The 19,085-nt window shown below is 39.4% G+C and overlaps 1 protein-coding gene and 1 pseudogene across 1 annotated transcript; one reads left to right on the forward strand and one right to left on the reverse strand.

The window, feature by feature from the left end:
- LOC140857937 (uncharacterized) overlaps positions 1-12,003 on the forward strand; it is an 18,146-nt pseudogene extending 6,143 nt beyond the window's left edge.
- LOC140858084 (S-adenosylmethionine synthase-like) lies at positions 11,826-15,032 on the reverse strand. The gene is made up of 2 exons (XM_073257582.1): positions 14,875-15,032; positions 11,826-13,302 (listed from the first exon to the last, which is right to left on the reverse strand). The coding sequence occupies exons 1-2, from the start codon at positions 14,980-14,982 to the stop codon at positions 12,112-12,114; spliced, it is 1,299 nt and encodes a 432-aa protein (XP_073113683.1). The 5' UTR covers positions 14,983-15,032; the 3' UTR covers positions 11,826-12,111.
- Positions 15,033-19,085: the final 4,053 nt, after the last annotated feature.

Below are 19,085 nucleotides of genomic sequence, written 5' to 3' on the forward strand. Positions count from 1 at the left end.
GACCAACACACGTGGAGTTTTATTCTCTAACTTCTGAGCGCCCTGTTGGGTTGGGTCTCTCCTATGTGGAGAATGGCCCAAAGCCTATATGGGTCAAAACCCATATTGATGACTCATTTTTATTTTGCTCCAAAAGAAATTCTAGTGTTTAAAAAAAGGTAATTTTGGAGAGCACCCACATAGAAAAAGAGGTTTTGAAGATCAGAAACATTAGACGGCAAAAAGAAAGATCGTTCCTTTTTCAGATTTATTTGTGCAGCCTTCGCAAAAGTGGTCGTCGGAAATTTGTTCACTGTTGGATCAAATTGAAATTTGGTCTGCACATTCTCGACACCTGGTTCTTCAATCTGGACGGTGGAGATCGGAATTGGAGTCCTTTTTCTTTGGTTTCTGCTTGCCGTTTTCTTCAGAATTCTTTTATTTTTTGGTAATATCTTTTCAACTTCACTTGTTGCATCATTAGATGTTTGTGGCTGTCAAGAATATTAATTCTTGATGATTTATTGTATTGAGAAGTTGATGTATGCCTCTGGTTGTTGATAACTATAGAGGAATCTTGTGTATTCCCATTATTTGATTATAGTGGAAGTTGTGGGTGTCGGGCCGTGGTTTTTACTCCTCATATTGAGGAGGTTTTCCACGTAAATCTTGGTGTTTCTGTGTTTGATTTGTTCGCTGCATCTTTCACATATTTTGCTTGATTTTTCTACTTGTTAAATTTCCATCACGTCCAAGCCCAGCTGAGCTAAGCCTTAATAAGCTGGTCATTCCAGCCGGGCTTAAAATTAATTTCAAGCCTAAAACTCAAGCTAGAAAAGGTCCACACTTGATCAGGGCTAGATGTGAGCTGTTCAGTTGCTCTTAGATCTATTACGAGCACTAATAAATTGTTGGATGTGTAGATCAAGTGGCTTTAGGGCTTTCATGAGTAAATAATTAATTGCTAGAGGCACATTGTAAAGAAAAAAGTGAGCTTTTGATTCATATTTGACACAATAGTTTTCCTCAAATTTGTTTGTGAATAATTAGTACATAAACCATAAAATATCTGACTAGATGACTTGGTTTCTCTATTCTTTAGTAATCCAAACTACTTAGAGAACACATCGACCAATGAAAAGTTAGTGGATCGTTCCAAAGCTTTTCAACAACTAACAAGAAAATATTGTCACGTTGGCAGGACTCGGTAGCCCACGCTCTTTTTATAAAGACAGAAGCTTGTTCAGCTACCGTATGTGGACCTCGAACGGGCATGTGAGACGCTTTTAGGTGCTTCGCTTTGCCTTTGCCTGAAAACGCTGGTAACAGACCACAAATCGCAGCAGGATCTCGCATGACATGGCTCCGGTTTTCTTTTTCTTTCCAAGTTTTTCCCTCTCCAATCAGGGAGAATGAAGCAACCATCATTGTCACTGACTCCTCTTCTGTCACGCCCCGAACCCAACACCCGGGTCGGATACGTGATGGCCACACACTCCTTAGAGCAAGCCCTAAAGAATATGCAAGGCCAAAATAAATCATTACAACCTTAACATCCATAACAATTAATTTTAAATATAATTCATAAAACTTGCATAATTACAATTAACATTCCTTCAATCCTCTAATCAAGTATCAACGGTACTCTATCTATGCATCCGCTCACCCATAAATCTAAGTCATGGCCAATCATGAACATCCTGTATCTCTGAAAAGAAAAGAAAGATGAAGGGGTGTGAGCTTTACAGCCCAGTAAGAATTCCCATATCACACTGATATAGTAATATAGTCTGAAAATAAGGATAAGCAATAAAATATAAAATCTCATGTTCAATATCCAGAATAATGCAAACATTCATAAATTTTCTGTCTTGTCAAAATAGATGCATCATCATATGTTAACCGGTGAAACACTTTTGTTCAACAATTGTTTCATATCTTATCTTTCATTTCTCCTTTCATAATCATATGATTTTAACATTTTCTTTCTGGCTTTGGACTATCCAAGTCTATACCTCAGTCATCATCCGGATCGAATCCACTTTAAAAAGTCTTTCAAGACTGTCCCAGGATGAGCTCCTGGCCGGCTGTCCCACGTACCAAAGCCCGTGAGAGGCTGTCCCAGGCATAAGCTCCTGGCGGGCTGTCCCAGGCATGAGCTCCTGGCCGGCTGATCCACCTGTAAGCCAGTGGGGGCTGTCCCAGGCATAAGCTCCTGGCGGGCTGTCCCAGGCATAAGCTCCTGGCCAGCTGTTCCACATGACAAGGCTAGTCCATACCATATATCTCTTTCTTTTCATTTAATCATTATGTGTTGATTTCATCAATCAATTCTGTCTTGCATTATGATCAATTCAGATATGTCATATCCATATAATCATGCCATCAATCTCTGATACATATATATTGACATAACATACTCATGCTCAAAATCAAATAACAGTATCTCAGATATAATAAATTCATCGATCTCAAATCCGATAATGCAAAACCAACGATGCAAGACCAATAGTAAAATAGCATATATAATAGTGATCATGTACAGGGATTCTTACCTTTACCGGTGACTGATCCAAACACAGAAATCAATATTCTTCTTTGATTTATGAATTTCTCTAACAAGATATTCCACTCGATATCATATGCAGACAATCATCTCTTCATAACCCTGATCAATATAAAAATCACATATATGGAGAAAATTACCGATAATCGATCTGATAACACAAATCTAGGATCTCTCTTAGGATTAACCAAAATTAGGATTTACCTAAGTATCTGGATCCTCCACTGATCCATAAGACTTTTAGAGAGAGAAAATCCATGAAGAGAGAGAAAATTCTAGAGAGAGAAAGTAGAGAGAGAAAGTGGAGAGAGAAACTTTCGTATCCTTCCGATGAGGCACTCATGATCGAGATCATCAGAGGTCCTATCAGGGTAACTCAATATGAATCAAGTGTTACAAATTTTGAATAGGATCGAACTGGGATCAGATCTACTGCACGAATTTCGGAGCAACCTAAGATCATCTTATTTTCATCTTCAAGTTTATTCTAGGATTCATGATGCAATCAGAGAGGAAGAAAGATCCTAGAGAGACAAAATCCGTAAAGAGAGAGAAAAGTCTAGAGAGAGAATCTAGAGAGAGAAAATGTAGAGAGAAGGTAGAGAGAGGAGAGAGAAAAGAGAGAGAAAGAAGAGAGAAAGGAGAGAGAGGAAAATTCTCTCCTTCTTCTTCTTATTTTATTTTATTTTATTTTTTATTTTTATTTTTCTCTTTTTCTTTTCTTTTCTTTTTCTTTTTTTTCTTTTTCTTTTCTTTTTCTTTTTCCTTTTCTTTTCTTTTTCTTTTCTTCTTCTTCTTTCTTTCTTCTTTTCTTCCTTCTTCTTCTTTCCTTTTCCCGCGGCCTCCCTTGGCTGAAACAGGGGAGGACCGTGAGGTCCCCCCCTCGGTGGCTCGGGCTCCGGTGGCTTGGCCGGAGATCCGACAACGGCCGACGATGGGGTTCGGCCGGCGGCGAAGAGGAGGACGGCGGCAAAAACAAAGAAAAAAAAAATCAGAAAACAGGGGATCCGTCCCCTTTCTTCGTGATTTCCGGCCATTGGCCGATCGCCGGCGGTCGAAATTTTCAGGGAAGGAAGAGAGGGAGATGGGGGTTCGGTCTCGGGAATGGGACGCCGCAACCGGCGGCGCCGGTGGCCGGAAAAGAGAGGGAAGAGTTCGGCCGAAACAGAGCAAAAACAGGGTCATTTTATTCATGAATTTTCCGGCGATCCTGACGGCCGGCGAGGGTGCACGAAGCCGTGGAAAAGATGGGAAGCAAGAGAGGAAAGAGGAGAAGGGCTTGCCTCCGACTCCGGTGAGGTTTCCGGCGAGTATTTGAGATGAACACGATGAGGACATCCGCGGCTTCAACGGAAAAATTCGAGAAAAATAAAAGAAAAATCCGGTGCTCGTCGTGACCAACCTTAGAGAGAAGGAGAGGGGGGTTTTATAGGATGTAGGGGAGGTCGAATCCGCCTCGGATTCAACCTCTCCACCGATGATTTGGGTGGAAGAAGACTCCCAGCGGGAGTCTTCTTCATCATTTTTTTTTTTTTTTTTGTAATGTTTTGGGCTTTTTGGGCTGATTTGGGCCGGGGTGTTACATTCTCTCCCCCTTCAAATAATTTCGTCCTCGAAATTAAGTTATGTTGTTTGAGATATATTCTAAAGTATACATTCTTCATGTCATTCTCAAGCTTACAATAATGTCTTTTATTTCTCATGATTTTATTATAACAAAAATTATTTGAAATCTCAAACTCATCCTTTCTTATTGATTTCTCAACTTTTTGAAGAACTGTAACATTTTGGACTTGTATTAATATACCACCATTATTTGTCTAATACATTTCACTCGAAATTCATAATTATCTCATACTACCCCTGATAAATAAAGATCAAACATCGAGCACTCTTTACCATCATCGATTTCTTTCTTCACTTGATTTTCCAACAAATTTTATATATAGACTCTCATCTTAAGAAAAATCTCAATCTTCTATATCAGTTCGAGTAACAATATTAATTTTAAAAAAAATATGAGATCTATGTCAGGACATTCTAAATTTGAACTAATATCAGAACTATCAAGCTATTAATAAACTTGAGATATCTAAAATTTTTTTTGGCATTATCTACAATGAAGCAACCTACTAACAAAATTTATCTGACTATGATCAAATTAAAAATTATTCTTTATTAACAACTAATGTATTCCATAATATCTTCAGAATCAAAGAATTAATATTTCTAATCAATTTAACCCACCATGCTTTTGCTGCGCATTCTGATCTTGGTTTATCAAATTATATAATTATATCAAAGATAAAAATATTCTTATATGTTAGATCGATCCAAGCTAGATCCAACCTTCAAATTTCAGATAAAACTTAGGGCAAAATTTTAAGTTTCTTCATCTTTACTACCTTTGGGTATAGCATATAAAAATTAAATCTTGATCTACTTCCTATATTTGAAATTATTGTATAAGTTTCATCACTCTTCAAGAATCCAACATATCTAGAATCAATTAGAGTTAACCTTAGATTTACCTTACAATCATTTAGATAATTTCTAAATCAATCTTCCTTTTTTTAAAAGAATTAATTCTAATTTGACAACTAAAAGAACTCAAGTCAACATCCTTATAAATAGAATTAACTTGATTATTTCTTATAGAACTCTCTTCATCACAACCCTTAATATTAATCGATAAATCCAAACAAAATCTTGTCCCTTGTATAAGTCATTCAAAATTTAACATTAACAAGATATCTTAATTTAATTTAAAAATCCAAACTTTGACTTGAATGATTAATACACTTCACCATCTTCAACAATCACCAAAAAAAAAAAAAAAAAAATCTAATCCAAAGATAATAATATGAATTATTAAAGATTTCATCATAACCTGTATATCATACTCTGACAAAATAAATTTTCTTCTTTACTTTAACAACAATATCAAAATACTTTTGATCTACTTAGAAAAATAAACTTTTGACTTGAAATTCAATACAACTTGAAAGATCAAGGAATCATATTCAAAATATGATATTTTGAGTAACCAAAGATTTCACCAAGATGTGTATCTCATATTCTCATAATAAAATTAAAGTATATTTTTCATTTAAAATTGAGTTTCATATATGATCCTCTTATAGATTCAATGTTCAAAAAATATTTCTCTCTCATATGATGAAATTTCTTCTTAGACCATACCCTAATTAACTTTCTTTTGATAAATCTAAAATTCATAATGCTCAGTCAATTATCATCGAAATTAGAAAAAAAATATCATGATCTTCAATCATATAAGTTTTACATTTCAAAATCATCTAGTATACTCAACATAACTTATCAATACCTCCCACTTCATTCCAAGGTCAACTCTTCTTATATTCAGGCCACCCTACTAATTGAAATCCAAGATATAACTCGTCAATTTTATTATAGATAATATATGCCACTTATGCATAAATTTCATCTTACTATCTATTGATTTGAAATCTAAATATTGAATCTTCTCTTTTATATCTATCATGTTCCTCGTGATCAAAACCTAAGTTCAGATATCACTAGAATTACAATTCTGAATAATTATAACCTTAAACTCAAATACCACTTAAATCGTATTTCCTAGTGATCATAACCTAAACTCTAATATCATTCTATCATACCTTTAATGATCAAAATCTTAAACTCCGATATTATCAATCATATTCTAGTGATTATAATCCCAAAGTTTTGATATCACTTATATGACAATCCCTAGTGACCTTAAACTTGGGTTCTAGTACTTTTCTGTCATATCCTAATCACTTGTATCATTGTCTCCGAATAAACGTAACCTAAGCTCTAAGCTCAAATGCCACTCCGTCACATCCTACTGATCTTTACATAAAGTTTTAATATCACTTCATAATCTTAGAAATTTTAAACCTAAGCTCTGATATTATTCTGTCATATTCCAATCACTTATATCATAATCCCTAATGATTCTAACCTATGCTCTGATACCATTCTGTCACGCCCCGAACCCAACACCCGGGTCGGATACGTGATGGCCGCACACTCCTTAGAGCAAGCCCTAAAGAATATGCAAGGCCAAAATAAATCATTACAACCTTAACATCCATAACAATTAATTTTAAATATAATTCATAAAACTTGCATAATTACAATTAACATTCCTTCAATCCTCTGATCAAGTATCAACGGTACTCTATCTATGCATCCGCTCACCCATAAATCTAAGTCATGGCCAATCATGAACATCCTGTATCTCTGAAAAGAAAAGAAAGATGAAGGGGTGTGAGCTTTACAGCCCAGTAAGAATTCCCATATCACACTGATATAGTAATATAGTCTGAAAATAAGGATAAGCAATAAAATATAAAATCTCATGTTCAATATCCAGAATAATGCAAACATTCATAAATTTTCTGTCTTGTCAAAATAGATGCATCATCATATGTTAACCGGTGAAACACTTTTGTTCAACAATTGTTTCATATCTTATCTTTCATTTCTCCTTTCATAATCATATGATTTTAACATTTTCTTTCTGGCTTTGGACTATCCAAGTCTATACCTCAGTCATCATCCGGATCGAATCCACTTTAAAAAGTCTTTCAAGACTGTCCCAGGATGAGCTCCTGGCCGGCTGTCCCACGTACCAAAGCCCGTGAGAGGCTGTCCCAGGCATAAGCTCCTGGCGGGCTGTCCCAGGCATGAGCTCCTGGCCGGCTGATCCACCTGTAAGCCAGTGGGGGCTGTCCCAGGCATAAGCTCCTGGCGGGCTGTCCCAGGCATAAGCTCCTGGCCGGCTGTTCCACATGACAAGGCTAGTCCATACCATATATCTCTTTCTTTTCATTTAATCATTATGTGTTGATTTCATCAATCAATTCTGTCTTGCATTATGATCAATTCAGATATGTCATATCCATATAATCATGCCATCAATCTCTGATACATATATATTGACATAACATACTCATGCTCAAAATCAAATAACAGTATCTCAGATATAATAAATTCATCGATCTCAAATCCGATAATGCAAAACCAACGATGCAAGACCAATAGTAAAATAGCATATATAATAGTGATCATGTACAGGGATTCTTACCTTTACCGGTGACTGATCCAAACACAGAAATCAATATTCTTCTTTGATTTATGAATTTCTCTAACAAGATATTCCACTCGATATCATATGCAGACAATCATCTCTTCATAACCCTGATCAATATAAAAATCACATATATGGAGAAAATTACCGATAATCGATCTGATAACACAAATCTAGGATCTCTCTTAGGATTAACCAAAATTAGGATTTACCTAAGTATCTGGATCCTCCACTGATCCATAAGACTTTTAGAGAGAGAAAATCCATGAAGAGAGAGAAAATTCTAGAGAGAGAAAGTAGAGAGAGAAAGTGGAGAGAGAAACTTTCGTATCCTTCCGATGAGGCACTCATGATCGAGATCATCAGAGGTCCTATCAGGGTAACTCAATATGAATCAAGTGTTACAAATTTTGAATAGGATCGAACTGGGATCAGATCTACTGCACGAATTTCGGAGCAACCTAAGATCATCTTATTTTCATCTTCAAGTTTATTCTAGGATTCATGATGCAATCAGAGAGGAAGAAAGATCCTAGAGAGACAAAATCCGTAAAGAGAGAGAAAAGTCTAGAGAGAGAATCTAGAGAGAGAAAATGTAGAGAGAAGGTAGAGAGAGGAGAGAGAAAAGAGAGAGAAAGAAGAGAGAAAGGAGAGAGAGGAAAATTCTCTCCTTCTTCTTCTTATTTTATTTTATTTTATTTTTATTTTTATTTTTCTCTTTTTCTTTTCTTTTCTTTTTCTTTTTTTTCTTTTTCTTTTCTTTTTCTTTTTCCTTTTTCTTTTCTTTTTCTTTTCTTCTTCTTCTTTCTTTCTTCTTTTCTTCCTTCTTCTTCTTTCCTTTTCCCGCGGCCTCCCTTGGCTGAAACAGGGGAGGACCGTGAGGTCCCCCCCTCGGTGGCTCGGGCTCCGGTGGCTTGGCCGGAGATCCGACAACGGCCGACGATGGGGTTCGGCCGGCGGCGAAGAGGAGGACGGCGGCAAAAACAAAGAAAAAAAAATCAGAAAACAGGGGATCCGTCCCCTTTCTTCGTGATTTCCGGCCATTGGCCGATCGCCGGCGGTCGAAATTTTCAGGGAAGGAAGAGAGGGAGATGGGGGTTCGGTCTCGGGAATGGGACGCCGCAACCGGCGGCGCCGGTGGCCGGAAAAGAGAGGGAAGAGTTCGGCCGAAACAGAGCAAAAACAGGGTCATTTTATTCATGAATTTTCCGGCGATCCTGACGGCCGGCGAGGGTGCACGAAGCCGTGGAAAAGATGGGAAGCAAGAGAGGAAAGAGGAGAAGGGCTTGCCTCCGACTCCGGTGAGGTCTCCGGCGAGTATTTGAGATGAACACGATGAGGACATCCGCGGCTTCAACGGAAAAATTCGAGAAAAATAAAAGAAAAATCCGGTGCTCGTCGTGACCAACCTTAGAGGGAAGGAGAGGGGGGTTTTATAGGATGTAGGGGAGGTCGAATCCGCCTCGGATTCAACCTCTCCACCGATGATTTGGGTGGAAGAAGACTCCCAGCGGGAGTCTTCTTTATCATTTTTTTTTTTTTTTTTGTAATGTTTTGGGCTTTTTGGGCTGATTTGGGCCGGGGTGTTACATCTTCTCTTACGTCCAGGACTCCAGACGCCGAAAAATATGAAAAATCTAAAAAGATATAAAAGATGAGATTAACGTACAATCTCTGTCATCACTGCAGGAAGACAGGAAAGTTCTTTTTATTTTCTTCCCCCCAGGAAAAACAGGCATGATGTCCTTACAACCTTCAAGATATTGAAGCTGGAAGCTCTCTTGATCTACCAGAAAGGGTTACCAACTAGTTACATGTAATAAGAAATAAAAGTGATGCTAAAGGGTTAAGTATAAAAACATTAGAATCACGCGAAAAGCACCTGCAACCATAACATGAGGCATGAAGGAGACGCATAGCAGCCCTGGGCATGGACCAAAAATTTATGGCACCATGATATGCTTGACAGCAAATTAAACAGCAACAGTCCACAAAAATGTACCCTCAAATCAGATTCCCCGCAGACCGCATGATTATTTGGGGTGGAACTGGCCGGGCCCTATCCCCACCCGAGCCCAGCCCAAACATTAGTTTCGGGCTTCAGGCCGTGTTTAGGCTCGATGAATATGTAAATATTCTGGTCCGAGCCCGACCTGAGCCCAGGCCTGAGTGCGCCCCAAAATCATTGGAGCTGGCCCGATCCCACGTGTGGCAATTTTTGCCAAGCCAAATCCTTCGCAGCACCGTGCCACGCCCATGCCGGCACCCCCTGCGACATGTCTGCGGATAAGTCCCTGACAATTCTCCCCCACTCAAGCTGTCGACGTCTAAGCCACTACTTGATCATTAGTCACCACAGCCAAATTTCCACTACAGTAACTGTAGATATGGTTCTTCAAGTCAGAGACCCACGGTCTTGATATCCTTGATCCTTTCTCCACAATCCATCATCCACACCACACTGACTCCTCCTCAGAACCAAACTGCTACAAAATCCAACACCAACCTCTGCTTTTATCCTCCACTGAGCACATTGTCCTGCAACATGCTCCCCCACTCTGAGTCATTGACACCCATAACAAACTCAGACATTCAGTTCCTCTGAACTTAGACTTCAAATTTACATCACTTTAGATACCCCGTATCTGTAATCAAAATATGCAACTTGATACCATACGTATCAGAAGCTAACATCAAGCATAATGTCGACCATCGACTTAGCCAACCTGGTTCCGATACTACTTGTCACGGGGTGAGGGTTTTGTTACCCAAACACCCCCTCTCCCTCTCCTCTTCCACTTCGTCCTCCGCTGTCGTCTGGTGCCGACGGCAGTGGAGCATTGCCGGTGCCTCCAGAGGCCGCTGCTTTGCGGCATGTTCGCTGGCTGGAGAAAAGACTCAGGCGGGTGGTTGTGGTGGCGGCAGTGGGAGTTTAGCCTCCGATCTGGAAAAAGCCGGAGGGACCAGCAGAGAAGATAAATCGAGAAGGAGGCAAATCTCATGAAGCCACCAATTGAAATGGTAGGAGTTTTTGAATCGGATCAAGAAAAATATAAGAACGATGACGACGATGAAGAGAAATTGAAAAACGAGGAGGAGGATGAGACTAGGGTTTTTGTTTTGTCGGCGACTACGATGCCGCCGAAGAACGCGCTGCTGCTGATGAGATGCCGATCGACTCCGCACAACTGGGCATCGTCCTTGGCTACCAACCAGTTCCCGATCTCTATCTCTTCGCTTCCGCCATCAGAATTGAAGTCTTCTCTAGCAGAGAAGAAGATGGAAGTGGGAGATGATGAGGAGGAGGGGAGGAACTTGAGCAATGGGAGCTTGAGAGATGGAGGGGAGGGGGGAGAGGAGGGATCGCAGCCCCTGGTCCTGACGCGGTGTAAGTCGGAGCCAGTGAGGAGGGCCGTGGGTCTGGAAACGTCATCTGAAGGAAACGAAGAACGGAGTTACAGAATGGACGATTAAGAAGAAGTAACTTGTAATCGGACTACAGTTGGTCTCGGGCTCGGGCCTACGGTACGCCCAAGCCTGATCCGAAAATGCAATGGACTAGATTTTTGAGTCCAAATCCGATCTGATTTTATTCGGACTTGACCCGCAGTCGGACCGACCCGAAACCCATCGGGCCAGTCAGAGCCCATTTTCAGCCCTAATGATTATGGCCGAAATGCAAGGAATCTCTCGTCAACATGACAATCTGGGGCACAACTCTTTCTTACCACTTACCATTCGATGAGTATGTCCCCATCCGTACCACCATTCGATGAGTATGTCATCATCCGTGCCACCGTAGTTACTAACGTAACAGATAACAACTCCCAACTTTCTCTGTGCCAAGACCGTCAACAGTGATTACCTCGAATCATTTCACTTTGGTATTTACTTGAGACTCGAACCTCAGCTGCTGGAGGGGAGTTCAAGCCCATTACCACTGGGCTGCCACTACAGTGGCAAATAACTTTTCTTTTTAACCACCCCCGGTAAAATCTTCTCTTGGTAAGACGAGAAAAACATATTTGCAGGCTTGTTCCTTATAGAACTTGAAACAAAGTTAATCATTTGGTTCAATAGATCCGGCACCGGATTACAACAGTTTATTTTGTGCATTAAGAAAACCTCAATGCTGAGCTGATGGTGGCAAATAGAGAGGGATGATTGTATGAGGCAAGAGGATATATCGTTTCACTATTAACTTGATACTCGGCTATTACATACGTCCCCAAACAGCTCTGGCATACCCCTCCACAAACTCTTCTTTCAGCAAGCTTGGGACCAAACAACAAAGTTATTACAAACCATAATAAATGGGTGAGACAAATTAAACGAAAAGGGGTAATTAGAAAGAAGCATCATTTTGAAGATTAAGACCAGAAGAGCGATGACAGTAGCAAGCTAAAATGCAATGGTTGCGATCATGCGGATGTCCATAAACTCGTTTTGTTTAGGCAGCGGGTTTCTCCCCCTTGAGGGGCTTCACCACCTCCCAGGTGAAGTCGGTGTCATCCCTGCCGAAATGCCCGTAAGCTGCTGTCTTCAGGAACCTGCCGTTTCCACCCCTCTTCAGGTCAAGGTTGATGATGATCATTCCAGGCCTGAAATCAAAATTCTCCTTCACAATCTTCAGGATCTCCTTGTCGGGAATCTTGCCTGTGCCATAGGTATCCACAAACACTGACAGAGGCTCTGGCACACCAATGGCATAAGATACCTGCACAATGCAACGGCGAGCAAGCCCATTGGCAACGATGCTCTTGGCTGCCTGCCTCGCGATGTAGGCACCACTCCGGTCGACCTTTGTGGGATCCTTGCCAGAAAAGGCACCACCACCATGGGCTCCCCAGCCACCATAGGTATCAATGATGATCTTGCGCCCGGTGAGCCCTGCATCACCATGAGGTCCACCGATGACAAAACGACCAGATGGATTGAGGTGGAAGATGGTCTTCTCATCAAGGTATTGCTCAGGGATGACGGGCTTGATGACATGCTCCTTGAGGTCAGCAGCAATCTCATCATTGGTAACAGTCTCATCATGCTGGGTCGAGATGAGGACGGTGTGGACTCGGATAGGGACCATGGCGCCATGGTCATTGCGGTACTCAACGGTCACCTGGGTCTTGCCATCAGGCCTCAGCCACGGGCAGGTGCCATTCTTGCGGACCTCAGTGAGGCGGGCGCCAAGCTTGGTGGCGAGGACATGGCTGAGGGGCATCAACTCTGGGGTCTCATCGGTTGCATAACCAAACATGTGACCCTGATCACCAGCACCAATCTCCTCAGGGCGCTTGGTGAAATGGCCATGAACACCCTGGGCAATGTCAGGAGACTGCTGCTCAATGTTGACAAGCACCTTGCAGTGATCGGCATCAAGGCCAACATCATCGGAAGTGAACCCAATACCGCGGCAGGTGTCGCGGACGATCTTCTCATAGTCGACATTTGCCTTGGTGGTGATCTCTCCAAAGACCATGACCATGTTCGTCTTGGTACAGGTCTCACAAGCAACCTTGCTGTCGGGATCCTGTTCTAGGCAGGCATCAAGCACAGCATCTGAGATCTGGTCGCAGAGCTTGTCAGGGTGTCCCTCGTTCACAGATTCAGAGGTGAAAAGGAAGGTGTCGGTGTTGGCCATCTGCAACAGAACAGCAAATTAAAAGATCATATTAGAATCCGGGGACATAATTAATCACTCGAATGCTAACGGCCCCATCTAGCATACTTCTGTTATCATTGATAAAATAGACCACAAAATTACATTTTGGACAAGAAACATATGAATACTACTGCATCTACTTTTAACTCATTGTAATTTTAATCACATCCTTCGGTAGCCGGTATTGGTGAACCTTGGACATTTATCTAACACACTCCAACCCAATTTAGACTAAAATTGTGCTTCACATGCAGGAATGAGTGCATATGACGGAAGTCTAGAATGATTCTAAGCAAGTAGTCCATTCACCAAGAGATGGAGGAATAAAGCAGAGTATAAACCCGATATGACCTTTTAACAAAGCTGCTTCCACTAGAAGATTAGTGGGGCAGAAAGCAAATAATTAAGAGAAGCACAAGGAATTCCAGAAGAATCTATAAAATCAGGAATCAGAATCACATAATATGGGAAGTCATAATGTATATTTTTTAAAGTAGATAGCAAATCTAGGTCGGAAGAGTCTCTAACCTTTCAGAGGGCAAGCAAGAAATAGGTGCAAATTTAAAAGCAACAGGTTACAGTGGAAGATTGGGCAGATCTAGCAGCTAAAAGGTAACAAAAAGCAAACAGAAGTGATAAGCATAAATGTGAAGAGTAATTAACAATAAAACGGATACAAAGATTCTTTAGAATGAATCGAATAAAGGCATGTGCATCTACGCAGTGGGCAGATCCGATTGGAACAAATCAAGCATAAGACTTGCTCCACCTCAAGTTTGCTGAAATAATGGACAAGCATCAAAAGCATATTACAACTTGCAAGCAGCTCTCACATCTAAAAATTTCAACAATAAACATTCTATCGAACACCATAAATTGCAAAGACGGATCTGATAACTTATAATTACGTGAAAGTGGGACAGAACCACGTCGAGCAAAATTAGGAATTATGCCCACAATCCTTCAGACTGATCAAACACCAAAATCCACAAATTCACCCAAATCCAAACGACCTAACCATGTTAGACAGCACAATCATGATATCAGACGTCGAAAATACACAATCTTTCCACGAAATCTAGACAAATCTAAACAACAATGATCAAAAATTAGAACCAACGGAACCAAAACCACAAGAGAGGAGCTATCAAATCATTTCGCGTGAATCAAGAAAAGCTCTGGTGACCTAATATAACAAGAAACAATCCAAATCCAGCCATTTCCGGACAACGATAAACTGGAAGCAACTAAACAGAATTTCAAGGAAAAATGCACAAGAAAGCGCCAAGAAACCAGAGAAGCACTAAAAACAGCTAAATGCACCAGATCCAGCCATTTCAAGTGGGAAAAAAAAAATCAAAAAAATTAGTCCCCCCCACCCCAAAAAAAAAAAAAAAAAAAAAAAGCCATCGAGTCGTCCCTGATCCAGTAGAAAAGAGAACAAAACTCAATAAAGTTCCCGAAAAACAGCACTCATTCTCCAAGACCTAAAGAAAAAGAGAAACAACGAGACCTCAAGACCTAAAGAAAAGAGAAACAACGAGATCGCACCTTTGTTGTAAGATACGAGAAGAAGATAGGCACCAAAGCAACCCCAAGCTTCTCAACCGCTTTGTCCTGGGACTCCGGGTGGACACGGGAGTCGAAGAGGAGGAGCATCCTATTTATAGGCGACTGGCACCCAAACGACGCGCTTTGGACTGCCGTTCCCGAGTGAGATCCAGATCTGACCGCCCACGGTTCCGTGGGCTGCGCGATCTCGTCCGTAGGATCCAGCAGCAGGCCCCCATTCGGGAGTCGGTGGCCGACAGCGACCCCCGGCTGCGTGGGACCCGCGGTTGGATCCGGGAACACTAACACACCAACCACGCCGGGCCCCACCAAGCCAGAACAGGCTCCAACGCGGCTTGGCTGTATTGGCTCCGACTCGCCAGCTGGCTGGTTGTCAATTGGGCCCCACCTGGCATGCTCCCTGTAGGTGGATGTCACCATGCCGCAACCTTCCCATCATCTTCCTATTTATTCTCAAAAATTAAAAAAAAAAAAAGACACAAATGAAATTGCACTGCTGGTTGTTTAATTTTGGAGACATAAAGGGTTGGTAGGGGTTGGGTGTGGCAGAAGAATGTGACACCGACTAATTCTATAAAAATAAGATTGGCCAAGCCGTAATGATTGCAAAGACCTATGTGCCTCCCATTTGGAAGGTTTTTATGATTTAATATTTTTATAAGTAGATTCAGTACATGTGAACTAATCTGTTGGATCTTCTGCTGTGTAAGCTTGCACGTTTTTCTTTTTTTCTGAGAGCAAGGTATGAATCTCACGCATTTGGCCCACCAAGTCCACACCTTCTCCTCTTGAATGGGCCAACCGAATGAGCCGAAATAAACGCGTTCAATTGTTCATCATCTACTATATTATTAGGAATTAGGAATACTCATTTATATTTTACGGTAGGTCAGCAAGAAAATATAAGCAGCCAATGAATTGACTAGACTATGTTAGGTAAGACGCCAAATTTGAGCTCGGTCTACACGTGCTACCCTACTTAACGTGAATGTAGATGAGGCAATCTGGTCTTTTTTTTTTTTTTTCTTCTGATCCATTTCTTTGAGGATAAAAAAAAAATTATCAAAGAATCTATATTTTTTAAATAAATATTTTTTAAATAATATTTAGATAAAAATAATTTATTTATATTTTCTTATATATTAAAAAATAGCTTGAAAATTTGTTATTCATGTTCTTTTGTATTACTAGTTTTCTAAATAAATTACTAAAATCAATCTATATTTTGCATAATATCTTTTATTATATAAATATTATTATATATAATATAATAATTTAATATATTATATTATATTATTATATATAAAATATATTATATTATTATAATAATATAGTATATAATATTATATTATAATAATTTATTATAATATTATAATACATTATATAAATATTATTATATAATAATATAATATATTATATTATATAAGATTATTATTATTATATATAAGGTTAAGGATATATTAGAAATGAATTAAAGAGATTATTTACTCGATTGATAGAAAAATGATTTAGCCACCCCTTAGGGGGCGTTTGGTATGGAGTAATCCACCCAACATCAAGGGTGATGTAGGTGGAGATGATGAGATCACTGTGTATGGTTATATAATGGTGATCCTATGTGGAAGTGATTTTAAATCACCTTCACTCCTTAAATCACCGTCCAACGCAGTGATAGAAAATCCACTCTTGAGGATGGATTTTCAATATCACTCAAGCATGGTGATCTTATATTAAAATACGAGAGATTTTTTGAAAGAGAAAATCTATTTATTTTTATCATGATATTTTTTCATGCGTGCATGCGATGTTATTTACGCACGCTAGGTGGGTAGCTGTGGCATCATCTCTATGAAAAAAAAGAAGGAATTTTTTTTTTCTCGCTATAGTGATTAAAAAAAAAATTATTCAATATTTTTTTTTAAATTTTCTCTGCTCCAATCTTCAATTCCAACTCCCAAAGCTTCATTGCAAAGCAGTGATTTTATTTTCTCAATCCAATAATAGTAATATGATGTTTTTCTCTCCTTCAGTCTCTCCTCTATCATTTTTTTCCTTTCCATCTGAGATATGTCATAGGTATTTTTGATATTATATGATCAGTGATTTTGAATTCTCATAGCATACCAAATAAATTTTTTACATATATCTGGAGAACTTTAATCACTGCGCTATGGTCAACTAAACATAGTGATCTTAGATCACTAGGGATTAGATCACCTTAAGATTTGAATTACCGATGATCTTAAATTACCATAGTGATCCCAATTGGATCTCCAAATGCCTCCTAAGTGAATAAAATTTTTTTCTATTTCATAAATAAATACTATCCATAGAAAAGTAATTTATCTATTTTAAAAAATATGAGAATATAAATAAATTGATCAATGAGAAAGTAAATCAACTTTTTTATTATACCTATCCACAAAAACAAGCTCTTAAGGTCATTATTCACTGATAAAGGAAGTCAACTCAATGATTGTGTGTTTGTGTTGATATATCAGGCTGGGTTAGGTATTTTTTCATTGCATTATTTAGTGGACTTCCACCTATCCTAATTCTTTATTAAAAAAAAAAGAGAGAAAATCTGCTTCTAAAACCTTTCATATATTGTTAGCTGGATCATAGCCATTCTTCGATTGTTCCTTTGTTTTAAACCGATCACATATCAAACATGCCTAGTACGAAGAAAAATACAACATGCCTAGGGCAAAGAAAAATACTACTTTTTGAGTGATTACATCGAAACAATAAAACTAGGACTCACCTCAACGGTCACATTTATCAGCTTACCCTAGATTTTTGGATTTGAGTGAAGAGCATCAAATAGAAATTGAAAGACCTTTTTTATTCTAAGCTATCAATATTTGCATTTGAATAAAAAAAGAATAAAGAATTGGTGGGATAGTGACTAAATACAGGATTAAGCATTGGAGGTGGTACAAAGGCACTAGACAGCGTGCAGTCTAGCCCCTTCTCTCTCTCTCTATCTCTGAGGTAAAACCTGGCCAAGTTAGAACCATAAAAACCATGTGAAATGTTCTGGACTTCTGCCTATTTCTTCATTCAGCAGTTGAATTCTCTTTATCAGCATCCTAATGATGATCACTGAACAAGAAGATTTTATTGTGGCATTTTGTTACTCTGAAAAGCTTGCACGAATAGGCTAGCTGCCCATGCGAGACTATGGCAGAGACAGCATGTTCATTCTCCATTTTCAGTGTGTGTGCTTAATGAGTTGAGTTTTAGTACCTTATTTCTTCTTTTTCTTTTTCTTTTTTTCTTTTTTCCTGAATCATTGGCTGGTTAACTTTCATTGTATGAACTGCTTTGGCGTTGGTGTTATGGTTTACCAGAAAACGACATTCTTCTTTCATCTGATTAGTACAACACAATTTTGTTTTCTCGTTCATTGTGTTGGTCTGCTTTGTGGGATGGTACATGCTACCGTGGCATGACCATGAATGTGTTTTTTTATGGTCTTGTAGTGGACATCCTAGCCATTTTTGGTGGTTGCTTGGTATACCAACTCCGTCAAAGAATGAAATTGTTGGTCGTTGGTGGTGTTTGAATTGTTGTCTTTTTGAAGGCCTTTGCTGACAGTCAGTAGAGTTTGTTCCAGCATAAAGGATAAGAACAATATCTAGGGTAACAAAGTTCAACTCTATTTCAACTTTAGACCTTATGCACAGAATTTGGAAGTAACCATGGAGTATCTGTAAAGACTTATTCTTTAATATTCTTACATTTATTTTCCCAAACAAAGCTCGGTGACCTCATCGATAGGAAAGCTTTAGGGTTCAGGTTGAATTCAAAAAACAGGAAGTGCAGTTGGCTTACAGAAGTTGGCTTTTGATATTGCGAGACAAACTCTCCCGATACGTATGCATAGTGAGACGGAACTCAGAAGTCTCGTGCCATGAAGTCACCTCGCAAGGACTACTCGTTTTCGTTTTAAACTCCCTCTGCCTTGCTCCATTCATTTCTCAAAAAAATATATATATATATTGCTCGACAAACGGGATTTAAAATAACAAAAAGTGGCATGATCTGGACTTTAACCGAGTTAGTTGGCCCCCTCTAGAAGAGATCTAGAGTTCGTGTCCCCACCATATTTATCAACAGAACAAACAATTATGATTGATGGATAGCAGAGAGGAGGCCTAAAAATGAGTAAGCCAAGATGGATGAAA

The sequence above is a fragment of the Elaeis guineensis genome, chromosome 5 (genome assembly GCF_000442705.2).
Source record: "Elaeis guineensis isolate ETL-2024a chromosome 5, EG11, whole genome shotgun sequence".
Lineage (NCBI taxonomy): Eukaryota > Viridiplantae > Streptophyta > Magnoliopsida > Arecales > Arecaceae > Elaeis > Elaeis guineensis.